Consider the following 17,432-nt stretch of genomic DNA (forward strand, 5'->3'; position numbering starts at 1 on the left):
TTTTAAACAAAGTTATGGGAGTGATAAGCAAACCAAACATGGAAAAGCTTTAAAATAATAATAAAAATTAATAATAACAAACGTGTTAAAGTTTTATTTAATTTTTTTATTTTAACGAGGATAAAAATACTATTTATTTGTTTAGAAATAGTAAGGAAAATATAAGATAGGCGCAATGGACTTCAAATTTTATAATTCCTTGTATAATATTAGTTTTAGTTATTATATTATAAAACTACTATTAATATTGCTATCAATATACCTCTAAGGTCATTATTTTATTTCCATATAACATTCCTTATAAAAATGACGTAAATGTGTCTCATCAAAGATATTAGCTATCATATTTGGGAATGAGCAATAACATTAATAATGTATCTCCATTTAACCTAAACATTGCACATATTAAACTATCATTTGAAAATCAATTTATTGAATTACAAATTATGTGATCTTTTAATATTGTTGAGTTTGAAAAAACTATTTTTCGGAGAAAAGTTTAAAATATCCATAGAACATGATTGAATATGTACTATTCTATAACTATCATTTACATGTATTACTAAAATAATTTATTTGTTGGATTATGTAGTTCTAGAAAAAGTGCATTATATATGTAATAAAAGTGAAGTATACACAAATGCATAACACTATATAAATCATATTGATATGGTTGAAACTTTTATATGAAATTGAAAGGAAAACACTATATAAACCACATTGATATGGGTGAACTTTTATATGAAATTGAAAGGCAAGGCCTCACCTTTACGTCAATCTAGAGAGTCAAATATCTATAATCATTTCACATGGACCCTGACTTCTCTTCGAGTAGCTACTCCTTACAAAAATGAAATTGACATGATATATGTTTCAAGTCTAATTTTTTTATTCACTTATTTTTATTATATTAAATTTTATTTATACTTTTTAGCCAATAGGCTTTCACTTCGGGATTGTTTAACACTGCCAAAACAACTTTTTGAAAATGGTTTTTAGATCATAGTTTAGGGTGATTGATATGTGTATCAAATCTTTACTCAATCTTATTTTCAAGGATCATATCTTATCAAAATCTTATTTGCAAGGATCATATCTAATCAGGAAATTTCTTCTCCACCCACTATTTCTTTGTATTGTCGGATGAAGCTTTATTGGTCTAGGTTGTGAAGCTAAGTAGAATTAATGGTATCATATACGAAACTCCATCACTTTAGAGTAAACCATTCAAAGAGATTAAGTATGCATGGATTTAGGACTATCACAGAACCTACGAGCTAGACATGTAAATTCCAAGAGGCTGACAAACCATTGAGAAAGAGAAAAATAATATGACAAGGGAAGGAGAAAGAAAAATAAATATGGCGACCGTTGCCTTTGTATTGGCCATCGTCTTGAAAGCTGATGGGTTAGCACTCAAGTAGTGCAATGGTGTTCACTGATACATTTGATTCCCTGATCAATCTATGCTTTTACTTGCTTCGATGACATTGTTGTTCATGATGCCTAGGATGACTAGGATCATCAGACTTCCAAGGACTGGTAAAAATTTTACATACAAGATTCAATTGTTGGCTTTTTTTTTTGGTTAATCTTCTTTTCTCCAAGGACTTGTCATATGCCCACAAGATTCAATCTTTGGCTTCTTTTTTTTATCTTCTTTTCTTGTATTTTTCATGTATTTTGATGTTGTGAGTTGTTTGGATTTGGTATTCAAGGAAACACTATATTTTTTGGGGTGTACAAATGTTATAGCTCGGCGCTCCTGCTACTCATGGGGTTTCATGGGATCATGAGCACACTCCACAACAAGTCAAGCCTTTTTTGGTTAAAAGCTATGTCAATGGAAGACATTGGATTCAAGACAAATAACATTGCAATGATAGATGTTCTTCGTATAATGATGATTTATTTGTCTCGACTGTCTGTATGTCTATAATAATCTATATTTGGTTGCCTTCAAGACCCCTGGCCAAAGCTTTATTTTGTTTATTTAAAAAACATTTGATTTCCAATTTTTTGAAAACCAATCAATGGTAGACAAAATTGATCAATTTTCCTTGTTAAGAATTTGATATTTAGATTATATCACAGCTCACTAAAGGACACTCTGTAGACTTGATATCCCACCAAATGATTTTGGGTCTAGGTTATTCATTATGAATTTGGAAAATTGTGCGCTATCTTAGGGTAGGTAATATATCGTGCTCACCAATCCATTATGAGCCTCCCACTGCCACCATTTGTATTTTTGTTCAAACTAAAATGCCCGTTGTATAAAATAATTTATTTTCACAACCAATATGTCTTTCAAGATATCAGATAGACATCCTGAATAGAAAATATGTCCTTTAGGATATTAGATAGATGTCCTCAATACAAACCTAGACATTATTATGTGAATCTAGGTTTCTTTGTGCAACAACAAATAGAATTAAAATTAAGAAATTATTTATACATATTATTTAATTTATTCACATAAATTTTGATATTTTTCACACAAGTTTTCATAATTTTCATTGATTTACGGAGATGGAAAATTAATACATTAACTAACTGTCATTCATCCTTTTTGATATTTGCAATTCTAATTCATCATTCACTTAAGATATCACATACACAACACAATAATAGATTGCTATATTTTGTTCCTCTTTAAAAGTTACTACTGTTCATACAATGTTACTTTTATATACTTTCTTATATTATATAAATATTTAGTTATGCTACAATGTCACTAAAACAAATAGCTTGGAGGTATTAAAATAAAAATAGGTATAAAGTCATTAGTTTGAGATTTTTAGTGAAAGCCATAAAATTTAGAAAATTAATGCATTAATTTTAGAAAACCAATTTTCTCAATCATTGTTTTAATCCTTAAATGTAATTTTGAATTGTACAAACTTAATGCTCATTACCTTTGGCTAACAAATTAAGATTTGTTTGGCCAATAGACCAATTAAATTGATAATATAGAGCAACAAATCTAACTTTAAGCTTACTAATCTCACTGGTCAACATTTCGATTAGCATAGCCACATTATCTTCCAAAACTTTGATAGTTAGTCACCTTGAGGTAAGAATTTGATCCTTCAATGCTTTGGTAGTGGTTATCTTTCTTGCAAATAATGAAAAAGTCAACTTCATACGGTGAAAGGCCATTCCCAAAAATAAAATCCTAAGAGCCTTCAATTGTAATGACCCTTTCCAATAGGCCACTAAACAAAACCCTAAATTTAATACACTACTAAAGTATATTGCTAAAATAAGGAAATAATAGTGCTAATGTATTCATTCAATGAAAATCAAATGTTTTTACAAATGATATGGCAATTTTCAACACCAAAACATTATGACATGGCACATTACAAACAAACCCTAACTGGCTGTATACAATTGAGAACTTGTTACAACTACAAACTGAAATGACTAACTACTGAAGATGATATGGTGAAAGTGCAACTCCACTTGAAACTCCAAACCAACAATTAAGCACAAGTGAAAGGACTAAAATATCCTTCCCACAGCTGCAATAATTCAGGTGATCTTTCACACCCTCAAAATTGCGTACCAATTGAGAGTTTTCATTCTCAATGGCCAATTGTGACTACTTGCAGAAACCCTAGGCTCTACAATGCACATTTGCAAATATCAATAATAAATCTTGATGATAGGCAATGAGTCCTCAATGCCTATTTATTCTTTTTTCCTTGATAGGTCGGCCTCTTTTTTTAATTATTTCTCTGCTCCTTCCAACAACCTCTAGAACATTATTTTATTTAATGACTTTATAAGTTATATCACTTAATTAAATATAAAGTTACCTTGTAATATATATTTTTTATCGATAACTTTATAAATAATTAACTCCTCCAAAACGGAGACATTACATCAATATAATAGAGTTTGAATTAGTGGTATTTTGTGTGATTGTAAAGGGTGTCTTGAGGTACAAGGAAGTTGTGCAACAAGATAAAGTTGTCGTGTACCCCCGTTATTCTGAGGGCTACTACTCGACTCTCAACTGCTCCTGGTGGAGGAATAGGGGTTGTATTATGTGCCTTCAAAATTAGAAAATGTCAAATTAATACATTACATAGTGAAACCCAAATCATGTACCACTTTGAATATTTTTAATGCAGGCATTTTTCACTCATTGGTTAAACTTAACAAAAAAAGTAGTATCAACCCCAACATCCGGTCATTGTGAGATAGATGTTAAAAGATAAAAGTTTAATGAGATTAATTAGTGGGAAGACCTTATATATTCAAACTAAATAATTGTTCCTTAAACATCATGTTTTCCTCTTTCACTTGACTAGTACTTGTAGAGACTCAAGCTATCCACACACAACCAAAAAATATTAACATCCATGCAACTACCACAGTGAAATAGAGATTGAAAGAAATATTATTTTGGCCACAGTGAAATAGAGATGGAAAATAATATAAAGGATCAATCATTACTTCACTTTCTCCAATAGACTCTCGTGGAGAGCTACAACTTGATCAATCATTCATACTTATTTCCTTTTGTATTTGCAAGCTAACATGTATTTTAGTTTCAATGTCTTGGGTTGTAACCTATTAGTGTTGAATCTAATTATTAAATTCAATAATTTAAATGAACATAGCATGGATATTACACAACTCTCAACCAAGATGAATCTTGTCAGCATTCTATTCAAGTTAAAAAGAATAAAAAAAAACAATATTCCTATACTATCCTTCCATCAATTGATGTCAATGGGTATTAATAGCTTTTAATGGGTCTTGTATTAATGAGAGAAGATTAATAAACTATTTTTTAAATTCCATTTTTTCCAACAAGATCTTAATCATATAATTTAGTAGAATAAATGCTATCTCAACAACATACAACTAACATGTTCCAATGTGCATGTAAATCTTATTTGACTTTTAGCTATGAGATTTTCATGCTCATAGTTACATGTTAAATACCCGACTTTATGTAATATTGAATGTGTGACCTCATGGGAAGTTTTGGCTTTGTTAGCATTACTTAGACATGCAATAATTGCTTAAATGGTCCATTCATTTTGATGATATAGGAGTTTTTGTGAGCCACTACTCAAGAAACATGAGTCATTGTGCTTGACTCAAAACCTACATAGTTGAATCATGATAAAAATATCACAAATTGACTTGCTATGGAAAAAAATCCTACTTAATCAGTTGATGAGCTCAAGGAGCTTTCTAATGAATGATTGTTAAGGAACAAAATTTGCTGAATAACTTTCCTTTTATACACTTCCTTATGTAATATGAAGCTTCCTTTATGATTTTCAATCCTTTTGTATTTACAATTGTAATAATATTTCAACAAATGTACATTAAAGTTGTACAATGTATGAACCTCTAAAAAGGTTATGCACGTATATATGCCTCTATTCTATATAAAATATTAATTCTATGCTAACAATTTAAAATCTTTCTTTGAATTTGACATCTCTTCAATTTTTCTTTTTTATTTAAACCTATGGAGGTACCCCTTGCACCTCTTTATGGTGCAAGTGCTAATTATTATTATTATTATTATTATTAACATATCCTCTTTATTATTAGAAACTAATGGATTTAGTACATTTAAAAGTAGGTGTAATGGTTAGATTCGAAATTATAGTAACATTTACGTTGAAAGGGCTGGCTCTTAAATAAGTTGGTACTCGCAAAAGTTTCTAAAGGTTTCGGAACTCCATTTTGGAAAAAAATCATTTCTATATTTTCAGCCCCAAATACAACCATTAGTTTTGAGGAACAAGAAGACTACCATATAGATTTATTGCTAAACTATGCCAGCCAAATTGGTAATTAAAGCGAAAAGATCGATCACTAACTTCGCTTTTGCTTTTGACAGATTCGAACGGAGCCAGAGATTCAAAAGTAAAATCCCTCCATCTTCACCTCCTCTGACTGTTAATGATTTCTGCAGGATTCTCCTGCTCCAGTTTCTTTGCAATAATCACAGAAGTGTCTCTCTAGAAATATTTATCAGACCTTGCAGAATTTGGTGGAAACCATAGATTTTTAGAGGAGGGAGACAGCAGGGATTTGGTTCGCGGAAGATTTAGTTCTGGCCCACGCTGTTCTGGGCTGAAATCTGTTTCGCAGAGCACTATTTCCGGAATGTTCCAGAAGATCACGGCCTCGAACGTTCCAGAAGCTTCGAACACGGAGGAGCACTCGTTTTGCACTAGGTTTCTGTAAGTGAAAAATTGGATTCTTCTTATAGAGGCAGAAAGATATGTCGACGTCTCCGCAGCGGCAGAGTGCTCGGAGGCGTCCCACGCGAAATGCTGGCGAGAAATCGGACGATGTGCGGGTCTCTAACGAGAAAAATCTTCCTAAAGATGCCGGAAATACGACCTCCGGCGGGGACGGAAATCACTCACAAGGTAAGGATTCTAGTCCGGGTAAAAATATTGTTCAAGAAAAGGATGATATACGGAAAAATGCTCTGGATTCCCAGCAGGTTAATGATAGACTAGTAAGTAGGATTAATGGCAGTAATCAGGCGGTGAGAAAAGGGGTTAGTGCTTTGAGTCGGGCGAAAAGTCCTGTTCGGTCTGGAAAACCTTCAAAAATTTTGAGGACTTCTAAGGTGATCCGGATTTTTGTTAAGTGGCTTGTTCTTTTAGCCATCATAGGCGGATTTGGATGGGGTTTGTGGAATGGAGTTGCGAATCGCAAACCGAAATATGATGTGGACCTTTATGACGTTGCAGCTGAAGGTCGGTTTGCCGAGCTGGAGCAGTTTTCAAGGAAAACCACGAAAATGCTGCAGGTCCAGTTGGATTTGGTGGATATTAAGTATGAGAAGGAAGTTAAGGGGCTGAAGAAGAAATTGGAGGAGAGTATTGAGGAGCAGGCTACTGTGTTTTATACAGAGCTTCTGAATTTGAAGGAAAAAACAGGCAATATTGAGGAATCGCTGCTCAAATTTAGGGATTCGGAGGTTTTGACAAGGGCTGAAGTGCTGGGAATTGTGAATAATGTGATGGAAACGAGGGTTGATGAAGGCAATGGAAACATTTTAAGCTTGGATGATGTGAGAGCTGTTGCGAGACGTTTGGTGGAAGCAGAGATTGCGAAGCATGCTGCTGATGGGCTTGGAAGAGTGGATTATGCGCTCGGAAGTGGTGGCGGCAGGGTGGTGCAGCACTCCGAGGGGTATTTTCCTGGGAATGGGAAAGGATGGGGGCTTTCATCTCTGAATCTTCTTCGAAAAAGTGTGGGTGGGTTGCATCCTCAAGCAGCTAGGGTTTTGGAGCCGAGCTTTGGGGAGCCTGGTCATTGTTTGCCCCTGATGGGGAGCAAGGTGTCTGTGGTGATTGCACTGAGGACATCTATCCTTGCTGAGGCTGTTACTCTGGAGCACGTGGCAAAGGTACTCAAACACACCTGCCAGTTTACTCTATTTTGTGTGCCCGCGTAATTGCATTTCTTTCTGCCCGTGTCGAAATTTAGAATCCTATTTTATTGAAGGGATATTGAGTGGCAATTATGTGCTGGGACAAATACATTTAATTTGCACAGTTAACAGAGTCGGGCTTGGCACAGAATTGCAGGCTGATTTATAACTTGGACTCGTTGGCAAAAATACCTGGCACCGACTTGGCAATTTCAAAAACATGGGTAGAGGTTTTATAAGGGAGCACATGGTTTTCTATATAGGCTTCTCTGAATCAACTTTGAAGACTTGAAATACTAATCAATTACATGCTACTTTTCCCACGTGCACTCACATACAACAAACAAATGAGTACAATAATAGATTAGGATCATTTTCTCACCTACTCTAGCATACATCAAACAAATGAATGGGAAAATTACTTGTACAGAGTCAGCAGAATGTCATGGATTATGATCTCATGCTTGTCACATTGGCGAAAGCAATTCTCAAACAACAGTTTAGCAAGTTGCATTATGAAACCCTGGACTTCACTTACCTTGCCTGAATCTTCCTCAGCTTATGTTGGCCAAATGATGCAAATATATTAACAAGGTAGCTGGTGGATATTGTTGTAGTACACAAATCTTCTACTAATAAGGGAGTTGAATCAGTAGAAGTTGTAAATTTTTGATTCTTTACAGACTAAAAATTTGGTGAAATTATCAAAATTTGAAATTGAAAAGGAAAGGAATGCAGCTGCACAGTGAAGCCAATGCACAATAAATATGTGGTAAACCAAGTATAGGAAAAACCATGGTGAGAAATGCTGCTAGAATCTATGGTCTTATTCCAGCCTCACGAAGAAACTTGAGTACAATGTTTTAAGGGCACCAACCCTAAGGGGTCACCATGTTAGAATATATCGTCTACCAATATATCCAACTATTATCACAATTATTAACCTTAATAAAACTTAACCATATGAGCAATATAATCGGAAACCACAACAAGATAATTATGCACAATAACACTAGATATGTTAACTTTGGGAACCTTTGATTAGAGGGAAAACCTCAGCGGGTATGGTACCCACAAGATGGTGTACTAATATAAATATTTCTTGTTAGAGGATGGACCCTTTTAAGAGTCTATAACAACATTCAATACATATCAGTCCCTATTAGGAGATTCCAACCCTATTAGGAGTTGTGCCAACTCTATTACGAGTTGTAGAAGGTATATGGACCTATTGTCCAAACAACTTTAGGGGCAAGACCAATGAACCCACTATCTAAATGGCCTTTGTATTATTCTTTGCAGAATAATAAAATTGAACTGTACTACTCCTTCGTCTTTCTCTGTCCTGTCAACCGGACTTCTGCTTCTTCTAATCTCGATACTAGAACACAAACTTCGCATCCAATAGTCCCTTGAATCGCTTACTCTCATTCACCAAACATTTTGCTCTTTTTCACACTTCCTTGATTACTTTGCATCCAATACTTGCTCTCACTACTTACAAACAAGGAAAACATATTTCCTTTATTTTGTATCTCAAAATAATTCCTTGAGTCAGCCTTCAGACTTTCCCAATTAATTATAATAAGATAATTAATTATTTCGTAATAACAATAGTACACTCGGCTCACAGTCTATACAACTTCTCACATGTGCGACACTAGGGCTTGTGCACTTGTTGATATCACCAACAGACTGTCTTTTATCACTGTCTAATTATGCAGCTCCAGATTGTATCTCTGTTAGATGATATAACACAATCAACAGAAACTGCTTAGCAGTTACGTCTCTGTACTGTTCTCTGTAAATCACTTATAACTTCTGTACGTCTTTGTCTTATGTTACGCGCATTTAACCTCGTCATCAAGACATAGTGTGGAACATGTCCTTACTCACACATCACCTGACAATCAAAACTCAGTCCATATGACCTTGATCTCTGTCTGCTACTTTGCCAGTCTTTATAGATTTACTGCTATGTTGACATAAATGACAAACACAGTCATGAATGCAACATGTCATTACTGCCACATGCTCACCAATGCTTAGAATACTCCCCCAAAGGAATACCATCAGCATTCATGCGGACAAAACCCCTTTTCTAAGAGCAACAGCTCTTTCAGATCTTAGCACTCACTCAATATTAAAAAGCACCATCTTTAAGCATATACAAATTTGAAATTATAGTTCTTTGCAGTAAACAGTACACCTCATGAATGTTACTAATGTTTTCTGAAGATAGCTTTCTAACATATACTGCTCTCCTTTGTTAATATTTTGCTCAGACATAAACATCAACAGGCTAACAGCAATAAAGAAGATAAAAAACAGGTACAAAAGACACAAGACATTTTAACTTGGGACACAGCTTGAAAGGAAAAACCCAGCCACACCAGAAAAATATCTCTTTTATTGATAATAAATGTTCAAGTAGAATGCTTTACACATGATGTGATATATCAACACACAAAGCAATCACATTTATACAGAATTGAGAGAGTTTCCAAATACAAGTCTCTTCAATATCCAAATACAAGTCTCTTCATGTTTCCAAATGCATTACTCTTTGCATGACACACGTTTCTTCATATAATATTACATCAAATATTATCATAAATATCTTCTCCAGCTGTAAACACAATCTATAGGTATTATCTCAATTAAAATATGTATAGCAAACTCAGAGAAAAAGATCTCTATCGGTGCTACAATCTTCAACATCCTTTATTTACTGTGATGTAGTCCTTATGCACTCCACAGTTTGTATGCAAAACTTCACACAACTTACAATCTTTTCAATTTTCTTTAGACATTATGTCACTGTTATATATCAGCACAACCCACCTTCATCGGGCTTCAGACCTGCATCACAAATTCTCATCCGTTCACTTTACATTATGACAACATCTATAATTTTTCTCTAAAAACTGAGTTATCTGTTCATGACAGAACACAATTATGATCTTTACATTTTCTGTTTCATTACTTCATATTAGAAAAATACTTTGTATCATGCATAGACTCCACTACACTGCCTCATCCATTGTTCCTTATTATACAAATAGCTATTGGTTAAGCAGCTGACAGGAGGTCAAAAACTGTTTGTAACTGTTACCTCAGTTATAACTAGATCAACAGACGAGCAATCTGCTCAAAGGCATTAAGCATTGATAACAACTTGTCCAAGTGTATTGGCTCTAATAATATATTATATAACAGATCTCGCTAACTAAATCCAAACTGACAAACATTTAAACATACATCTTTACAAGTTAAAAACACATTCAATATGCATCATAAGTCCTGGAGAAGACTAATGTTGTCCAAGAAAGTGATTTCCCAGATGATGAAGAACTGCATATGAACACATTGAACACAAATCTGAAAAAATATACATGCAGACGTCATGGCAAGTTCCTTTACACTTGTAAAACAAGACCAATAGTCTTTGATAAAAATTAAGCTTGCTCACATACATTGGTTCTTTCCAACTGAAAATAATTTGATAAAATCTTCAGATATCTGCCTTTGCGAGATGAAAGGAATTCAGTCCGCAGAACATGGACTTCTTAGAGGAATATGTTCATCTTCTGGAACTCAACAGAAACACAAAATGTATATCTGACAAAGTCTATTTGTCTCTTTGTTTGCTATAAACAAATCATCCAAGCAGAACAGAGCGAAGGTAAGATGGACATCATTTTGTTTCAATCACCATATATACACTGTCTGTTATTTCCGTAAGTACCAAATGCTGCTAACACCAAAATAAATTACCGTTCAGTTTTAGTCAGAGTGATAGCTGTTCTAGTCTCAGACATACAAATCATTTTGGATTGCCCAATATTAGATATATCTTTTTCCTGTGAAGCATGAGATGGAAAATGGAGAAGGCATTCAGAAATTACCTGATAGACACAGATACCTCAAACCAAGTAGCATATACTCAGAAATCGGAGTACTGAGTATGGAAAGAATTCCCAGTGAATGGGAAGACAGTAAACTTGAACAACAAACTACTATCATGTAAATCTCTGCAAATCGTGTTGTATTTTTGTATCTACCTATATGTTTGATTGGCATAAATGACAAACCTATCTAACAAATTTGTTTGACTAATGGTTTTACTTCTAAAAAAATTAATTTCAAAGGTGTTGCTGTATGTTAATATCCTCATGCAATTTCTTTGGTAATTATAAAAGGTACTCCATTCTTCATGCATTATTGATTATGTTTACAGTCATACACAAAATGTAATAGTATCTCAGATCTTAAAATGGTACGTGGAAGGTACTTAATATGTTGAAGGTAACAATTTCCTCTTTGATATTGATATTGTTATTCAGAGATGTCTCTGTAAAAGAGGTTGTCTTTAGACTTGTCATAAATCTTAGTTTGCATATGCATTGCATGTGAGTTTCGCTACAACAATGATACCACAGTCAGTCAGTTAATTTTATAGTGAAGTACTTAATACTCTCATGTTTTGAAGCATGGCCTCCTAGTATTCTAGAATCTATATATTTGTATTTTGTTAGCTAAGCAACCTCTTGCTCCTGAATTCCATTGTTGGTTCCTAGAACATTTCCTTATCCATATGCAATGTAGAAAGAACACAGTATCTCTAGCAATGGTTAGTATTTGGGGTTATTAAAATCTAAAGTCAGGTTTTTGGTGTTTTGGCCGTTTTCATGAAGATTGAATCCCATTAGTGGGACTATCTGGACAAGCAAGCCATGTCTGGCCCTGCTTGACCTAGGGATTTACTGTATTTTTGGCAATTTTATAAACATTCTTTTTAAGTTATTGAGAATATATTTTTCTGTTGAGTAAAGAATTAGTAGTATATAGGTATTGTTCACTGAATTTTTAGTAGAGCGCACTCCCTCAAAATGTGCTGCTGTAGATTTTAGCAATCACTAGTGATAGAGTTTGAAGGATATTTTGCAAAACCACCATTCACAAATATAATAAATTATGAACATCAGTGAATATGCACTATGAAGAACGATAAAGATTTACTCACTACCATTGTTTTAATCATGTCACTGACGATAAGTCTTTACTTTTGGGTATTTTTGTCTTTCACAGTTTCTGAGTTTGTTAAGGTTTTGTGACCAATAGTATCCTGTCAATATGTGATAGATGCAGAGTAACGAGATTTGCCGTGAGTCTTCCGGGTCAGCGAGTTTGGTTACTCTGGCCGGGTCAAAATGACCTGTAACCCTGGCCTGGTGGGTCACCTTGGGTGACCTGTGTGACTCTCATGACCTGCGGGTCAGTCACGTGATTCACAGGTCACGTGCATCGTGACCCGGCTGCAGCTGGGTAAATCCGGATGCCAAAAAAACATGAAATTTGCTTGTTTTTTTAATGTTTCTTTTCCTAATAATCCTAAAAGGACTTTCATAACACTCTTATGCAAGGTCACCGGGAGATGGGGAGACTTGGAGGTCTCCGGTACTGGTACGGCAATTTTCAAAAATAGGAGACGGGTACTTGGAGATGGTAATGTTTTTTTAATAGTTTAAAGAGTCTCATACTAAATACACAATAGTAATACGGTAAAACTAGAAGACTAAAGTAAATAATAATAGTAATGTTACATTAATATAGAGTCAAATATTTCAAAACTTACATAATCACATTATTGTATTTCATAGTCATACTTGTGAATGTTAAGACTGCAAATAGGCAAATGTGGGTGGCCTAATTTAGTAGGAGTTGCTCAGGGTAGGCAAGGCCTATAGCAATATAAGGCAGGTCACTTCTCATTTTGATTATGTTATAAGGATTTGGCAAAATGTTACCGTTTGATGTTCTTAGTCTCTTTTTAATTGATAGTGTAGATAGTTCTCAATACCGATAATGAATTTTGGTATATTCTTGATATGGATTGGAAAGCCTAATATGCTAAGTTCTTCATATATCTATACAATATCTTGAGGGATGTGTTAGCACAACTGGCATTTCTGTCAAAATAGATTAGTATATCAGATATGGTGCAAAAAGTCCGCAGAAATCTTAATCTGAAAGTGCAGATTGGATTGCTGATGGAGAAGAAACACATTCATTTGATGCTTAACTGTTTTGCTTATAGTGGCAGATTTTCTTTGATTGATAAAGTTTCAGGGTGACAGGCATAGGTCGATCTGTAGCTGGTTTTTTCTTTTCAAGTAGTGGTCTTCTGTTTTGTAGAATCTGAAAATACTTTATCATGATCGAAATCTTATTCATAAACCTGCTCTTAATCAGTTTGATATGTATTTGTTGTGGGAATAGACCTATTTGTGAAGTTTTGTGTTCAAAATGGCTAGGAATGAATGCATCAGTTTGGTTACCAAAATGCACTAAATGAATCCATTAATCTGCATATACTGGCTGTATTAGACCAGTTTAAATTCTGGCTATACAATTAGAACTGCTACAACTGTCTTTACAATAAGTTGCAATTACTGTTTAATTCTACCATCTCATTCTTCAGCAATGAAAGGTTTGTTTTTGTTTATAATAATATGGTTGAAACTGTCAACCGATTCCTATATGGTTAAAACTGAGAACTGTCCAAACAGTTATTAACCAATTCGGAAACTGTACAAACAATGGATAAAAAACATTGGTCTTAATTTTTGCATAAAAAAACAATAAAATGAGGGCTAAAAGACATAAAATAATTTGATATTATATTTTACATTTATTTTTTATAAGGAGAATTCGGGGAGACTTCAATTTTTGGATTAGGAGACTCGGAGACTTCAGGAGACTTTGTTATGAAGTCTCCAACCTTTTTTGAGGTCTTCGGAGACGTGAAACGTCTTTGAGACGTGTCTCCATCTCCGAGACGTGTCTTTTAGGGGGGATACGGGTCTCCCCGTAACCATGCTCTTATGTGAAAAAAGAAGAAGAAGAGAGAAGTAGAGTCTGAATGCTCCAAGTTGCAAGTGTAAATTTCTGAATTGAATGGCCATTGTATAGTGCTACTAGCAGGATTTAATTTTCTTGGTATGAGTGATCTGAATTGATGAAGTGGGCTGCAAACACGATATTTGGTGAATCAATTACCTGCGATACCAATGTTCAAGTTTTGGAAAATCTTGCAAAACTCGAAAGAGTTGTATGCAAACCAAAAACCATCTTATTCATTGAGATTGAAAGAATATATACAATGATGGAATATCAACAGCCACCATAACCATGAATTCAAAATGTTTTTGTGGCTAAAATAAAAAAAATAAAAAATTAAACTAAACTATTCAAAACTAGTTGTCTAATTACCCCAACTTGTTGGGGTCATAACTTTTGACTCGTAGCTCGGAATTTGAAACCGCTTATGCCATTGGAAAGAACTAAAAATCTAATTTACTCCCTAAACAGTAAGCCTACGGCTGCCCAGTTTTAGGGACCGATCATAGTTTCGGCTTCAAATTTTGAGCATAAGACCTCGAAAAGGCCAAACAAAAAGATATAGAAAAACTATAAAAAAATGGAAAATACTTTAAAAAAGATTAGATCTTCTATATAATCTGGGTTAATGAGTTATAGTGGAATAGAAAGATTTGCAAACAAGAATGTAGAGCAAGCCCTCGAGTAATTGTGATTTTCCTCTTAATAGAGTAGTGCTTTGTTACATAGGTCTTGAACCCGATCAAGGAGCTACGTGCATGAAAGATATGCAAGGTGGCAAGCATGAGTTGCAATCTTGATAAAATTTGAAAAATGCAAAGAATCAAAATATTAAAAGAATCATAGAGGACGAAATATTAAAGGAAAATATAAGAGACCGATAAACTTTCATGCATTAAGTTAATTGACGTGAAAAAACAATAGAATCTTTTCCTTTAATTTGTGTTGATGTTTAATAACTTTTGTTAGATAAACCTATATATATGTAATTATATAAGAGATATAATTAATATATATTTATGTTCATTATACTGAGATATAAGTTTATTGTTATATATATATATATGATTAATATTAATCATCTAATTATCGAATAGACGTGTCCCATGAAGGGACATGTCTATTCATGCTCTATGCTCAATATAAATATGAGAGGATGTTGTGTTTGAAAAGCACATACCAAACATTATGACAGTGTGATTACATTCGCAAAGATCTTGGAAATCTAACATGGTATCAGAGTAGCGAATGTAAGAAAGTGATTAATGGAATGGATCTTAGATGACAGTAATATCAATCATTGATTAACAATGGTGAATGTGTGACACTCGTGATACACGTATTTGTAGAGATTTGTGTGCAGACAACACTTAGCAAGACTAATGTTGTGCATACGATGAGGAAATTGTATTGCTAGAAAGGTGCTCTGCGTAGAAGAGATTACAAAGTACAAATCTGTAATACTTATGATATCTAGTTATATGGACGCAGATATATTGGGAAAATTTTGTAGTCAATACACGAACATATATGGTGATACTTGTAAACATATATCTACATAGGAAATCATATATGATGTTCCCAGTATTGCGATACTTGCGGAAATGGACAAAACATGAGTCCTAATACATGGTAAAGAGAAAACCGTAGGGTAGAGTAGAAATGGCATCCTCGTGCTTTGACGATCCACCCTATTTAAATGTGGCACAGGTAGGCGTTATGAAGTGATTGATGCATGGATGCACCACTCCCATGTCTAGTTAGTGTAGAAGGTAATGACTGCAGGCTAGGCAAAGTATTGTGCTTTGTATGATGGGCAACAGAGTATCATGCTTCATGGCTAGGCAGCATAGAAGGTTACTTAAGCCAAATGTTAATTTATCTTATTTAAAAGCAAACAAGTATTCATGAATAGCGAGGTTGTGAGTGGATTTGCAACGATAATAATACAAAGATTATATATTGGAACATAGAGTCATCATGTAAATGAAAGTTTCAATGCTAAGGATAAATGAGTTAAGGACAAGTCTCCCAGCCAACATGTCAACACCACAGTTTCTCTATCCACAAATGACAAATAGAAAATACATAAACAAAGAAGGTATACAATGCCCTCAAATTTTGATCAAATAAATTATAAAATAGGCCTTGTCAACCATGTCTTTATTAAGGAGCCTGATGAAGACAAATCTTGATAAATTGGGGAGACTATGAAAACTTTTCAATAAATATCAATGATGGTGATTGCAAGCAACATATGCTTAAATGCAAGAACCTATTTGGACCTCAACATCCTCAACATCATTATATTTAAAGCCACAATGGAAGATAAAGGGTTAGAAAAATAATGCACACTATCAAACTAGGAAGTGATATACATCACTGGAGTTTTAGAGGCATCAACAATGTTGTGTGGAGTGTCAGTTGTGAGGAACTATGTGCCGATGCTGGTCTTCCGTGTCATCACATATCAAGGTAATGAATGGTATGCAAATAAAAGGACGAAGAAGTCAACAAACTGATTGATTAAAATGAACATTTGAGAGAAAAGGCATACCACCCATATGAAGCTTACGCTTGATGGAAGTATTATAAAATGTGGATGGGGGTGTTCCATATCAAAGAATTTTGGCGTATTTTAATGAATCAATGAACCCCTATATTATAGGAACTTAGAGTCATTAAAGATTATGGGAGAGAGGACAACGACAAAGATTCTCATAAATATATACATTTTAAGATATTACCCACATGTGAGCGTGAATTCATTGAACAAGTGAATGACAAAGGAAAATATAATTTAAATCGATTGGAGTCTTTCAATATCACATGGAAACTCCACCTAAAGTAAAGATATTCTTAATCTATAAGTCTTCCAATGGGATATCCTTCATGCCATGTTTTATGGTTGATGTTGAGCATTAAAGAACGAAGGGATATTCGCTTGTACATTCAAATATGATGTCATGTGAAGGACAATAGAGCGACGACAATTTCGTTATTCAGAGAATTAGTAGTACTCTTGTGAAATCTATAGTAGAAATTCAATAATAATGCATAAGCATATAGTGTTGAAAAATACTGAGCCGCATACAAA

At 34.1% G+C, this 17,432-nt stretch overlaps 1 protein-coding gene across 1 annotated transcript in view; it reads left to right on the plus strand.

The window, feature by feature from the left end:
• The first annotated feature begins 5,721 nt into the window (after positions 1-5,721).
• LOC149579657 (SUN domain-containing protein 2-like) overlaps positions 5,722-17,432 on the plus strand; it is a 37,285-nt gene continuing 25,574 nt past the window's right edge. The window contains exon 1 of the mRNA XM_089786441.1: positions 5,722-7,408. Coding sequence (XP_089642567.1) covers positions 6,266-7,408 — 1,143 coding nt within the window. The 5' untranslated portion in view covers positions 5,722-6,265. The remainder of the gene's footprint in view (positions 7,409-17,432) is intronic.

The sequence above is a fragment of the Cupressus sempervirens genome, chromosome 1, assembly GCF_028749045.1.
Source record: "Cupressus sempervirens isolate cs-2001-9-10 chromosome 1, ASM2874904v1, whole genome shotgun sequence".
In the NCBI taxonomy this organism is placed as follows: domain Eukaryota; kingdom Viridiplantae; phylum Streptophyta; class Pinopsida; order Cupressales; family Cupressaceae; genus Cupressus; species Cupressus sempervirens.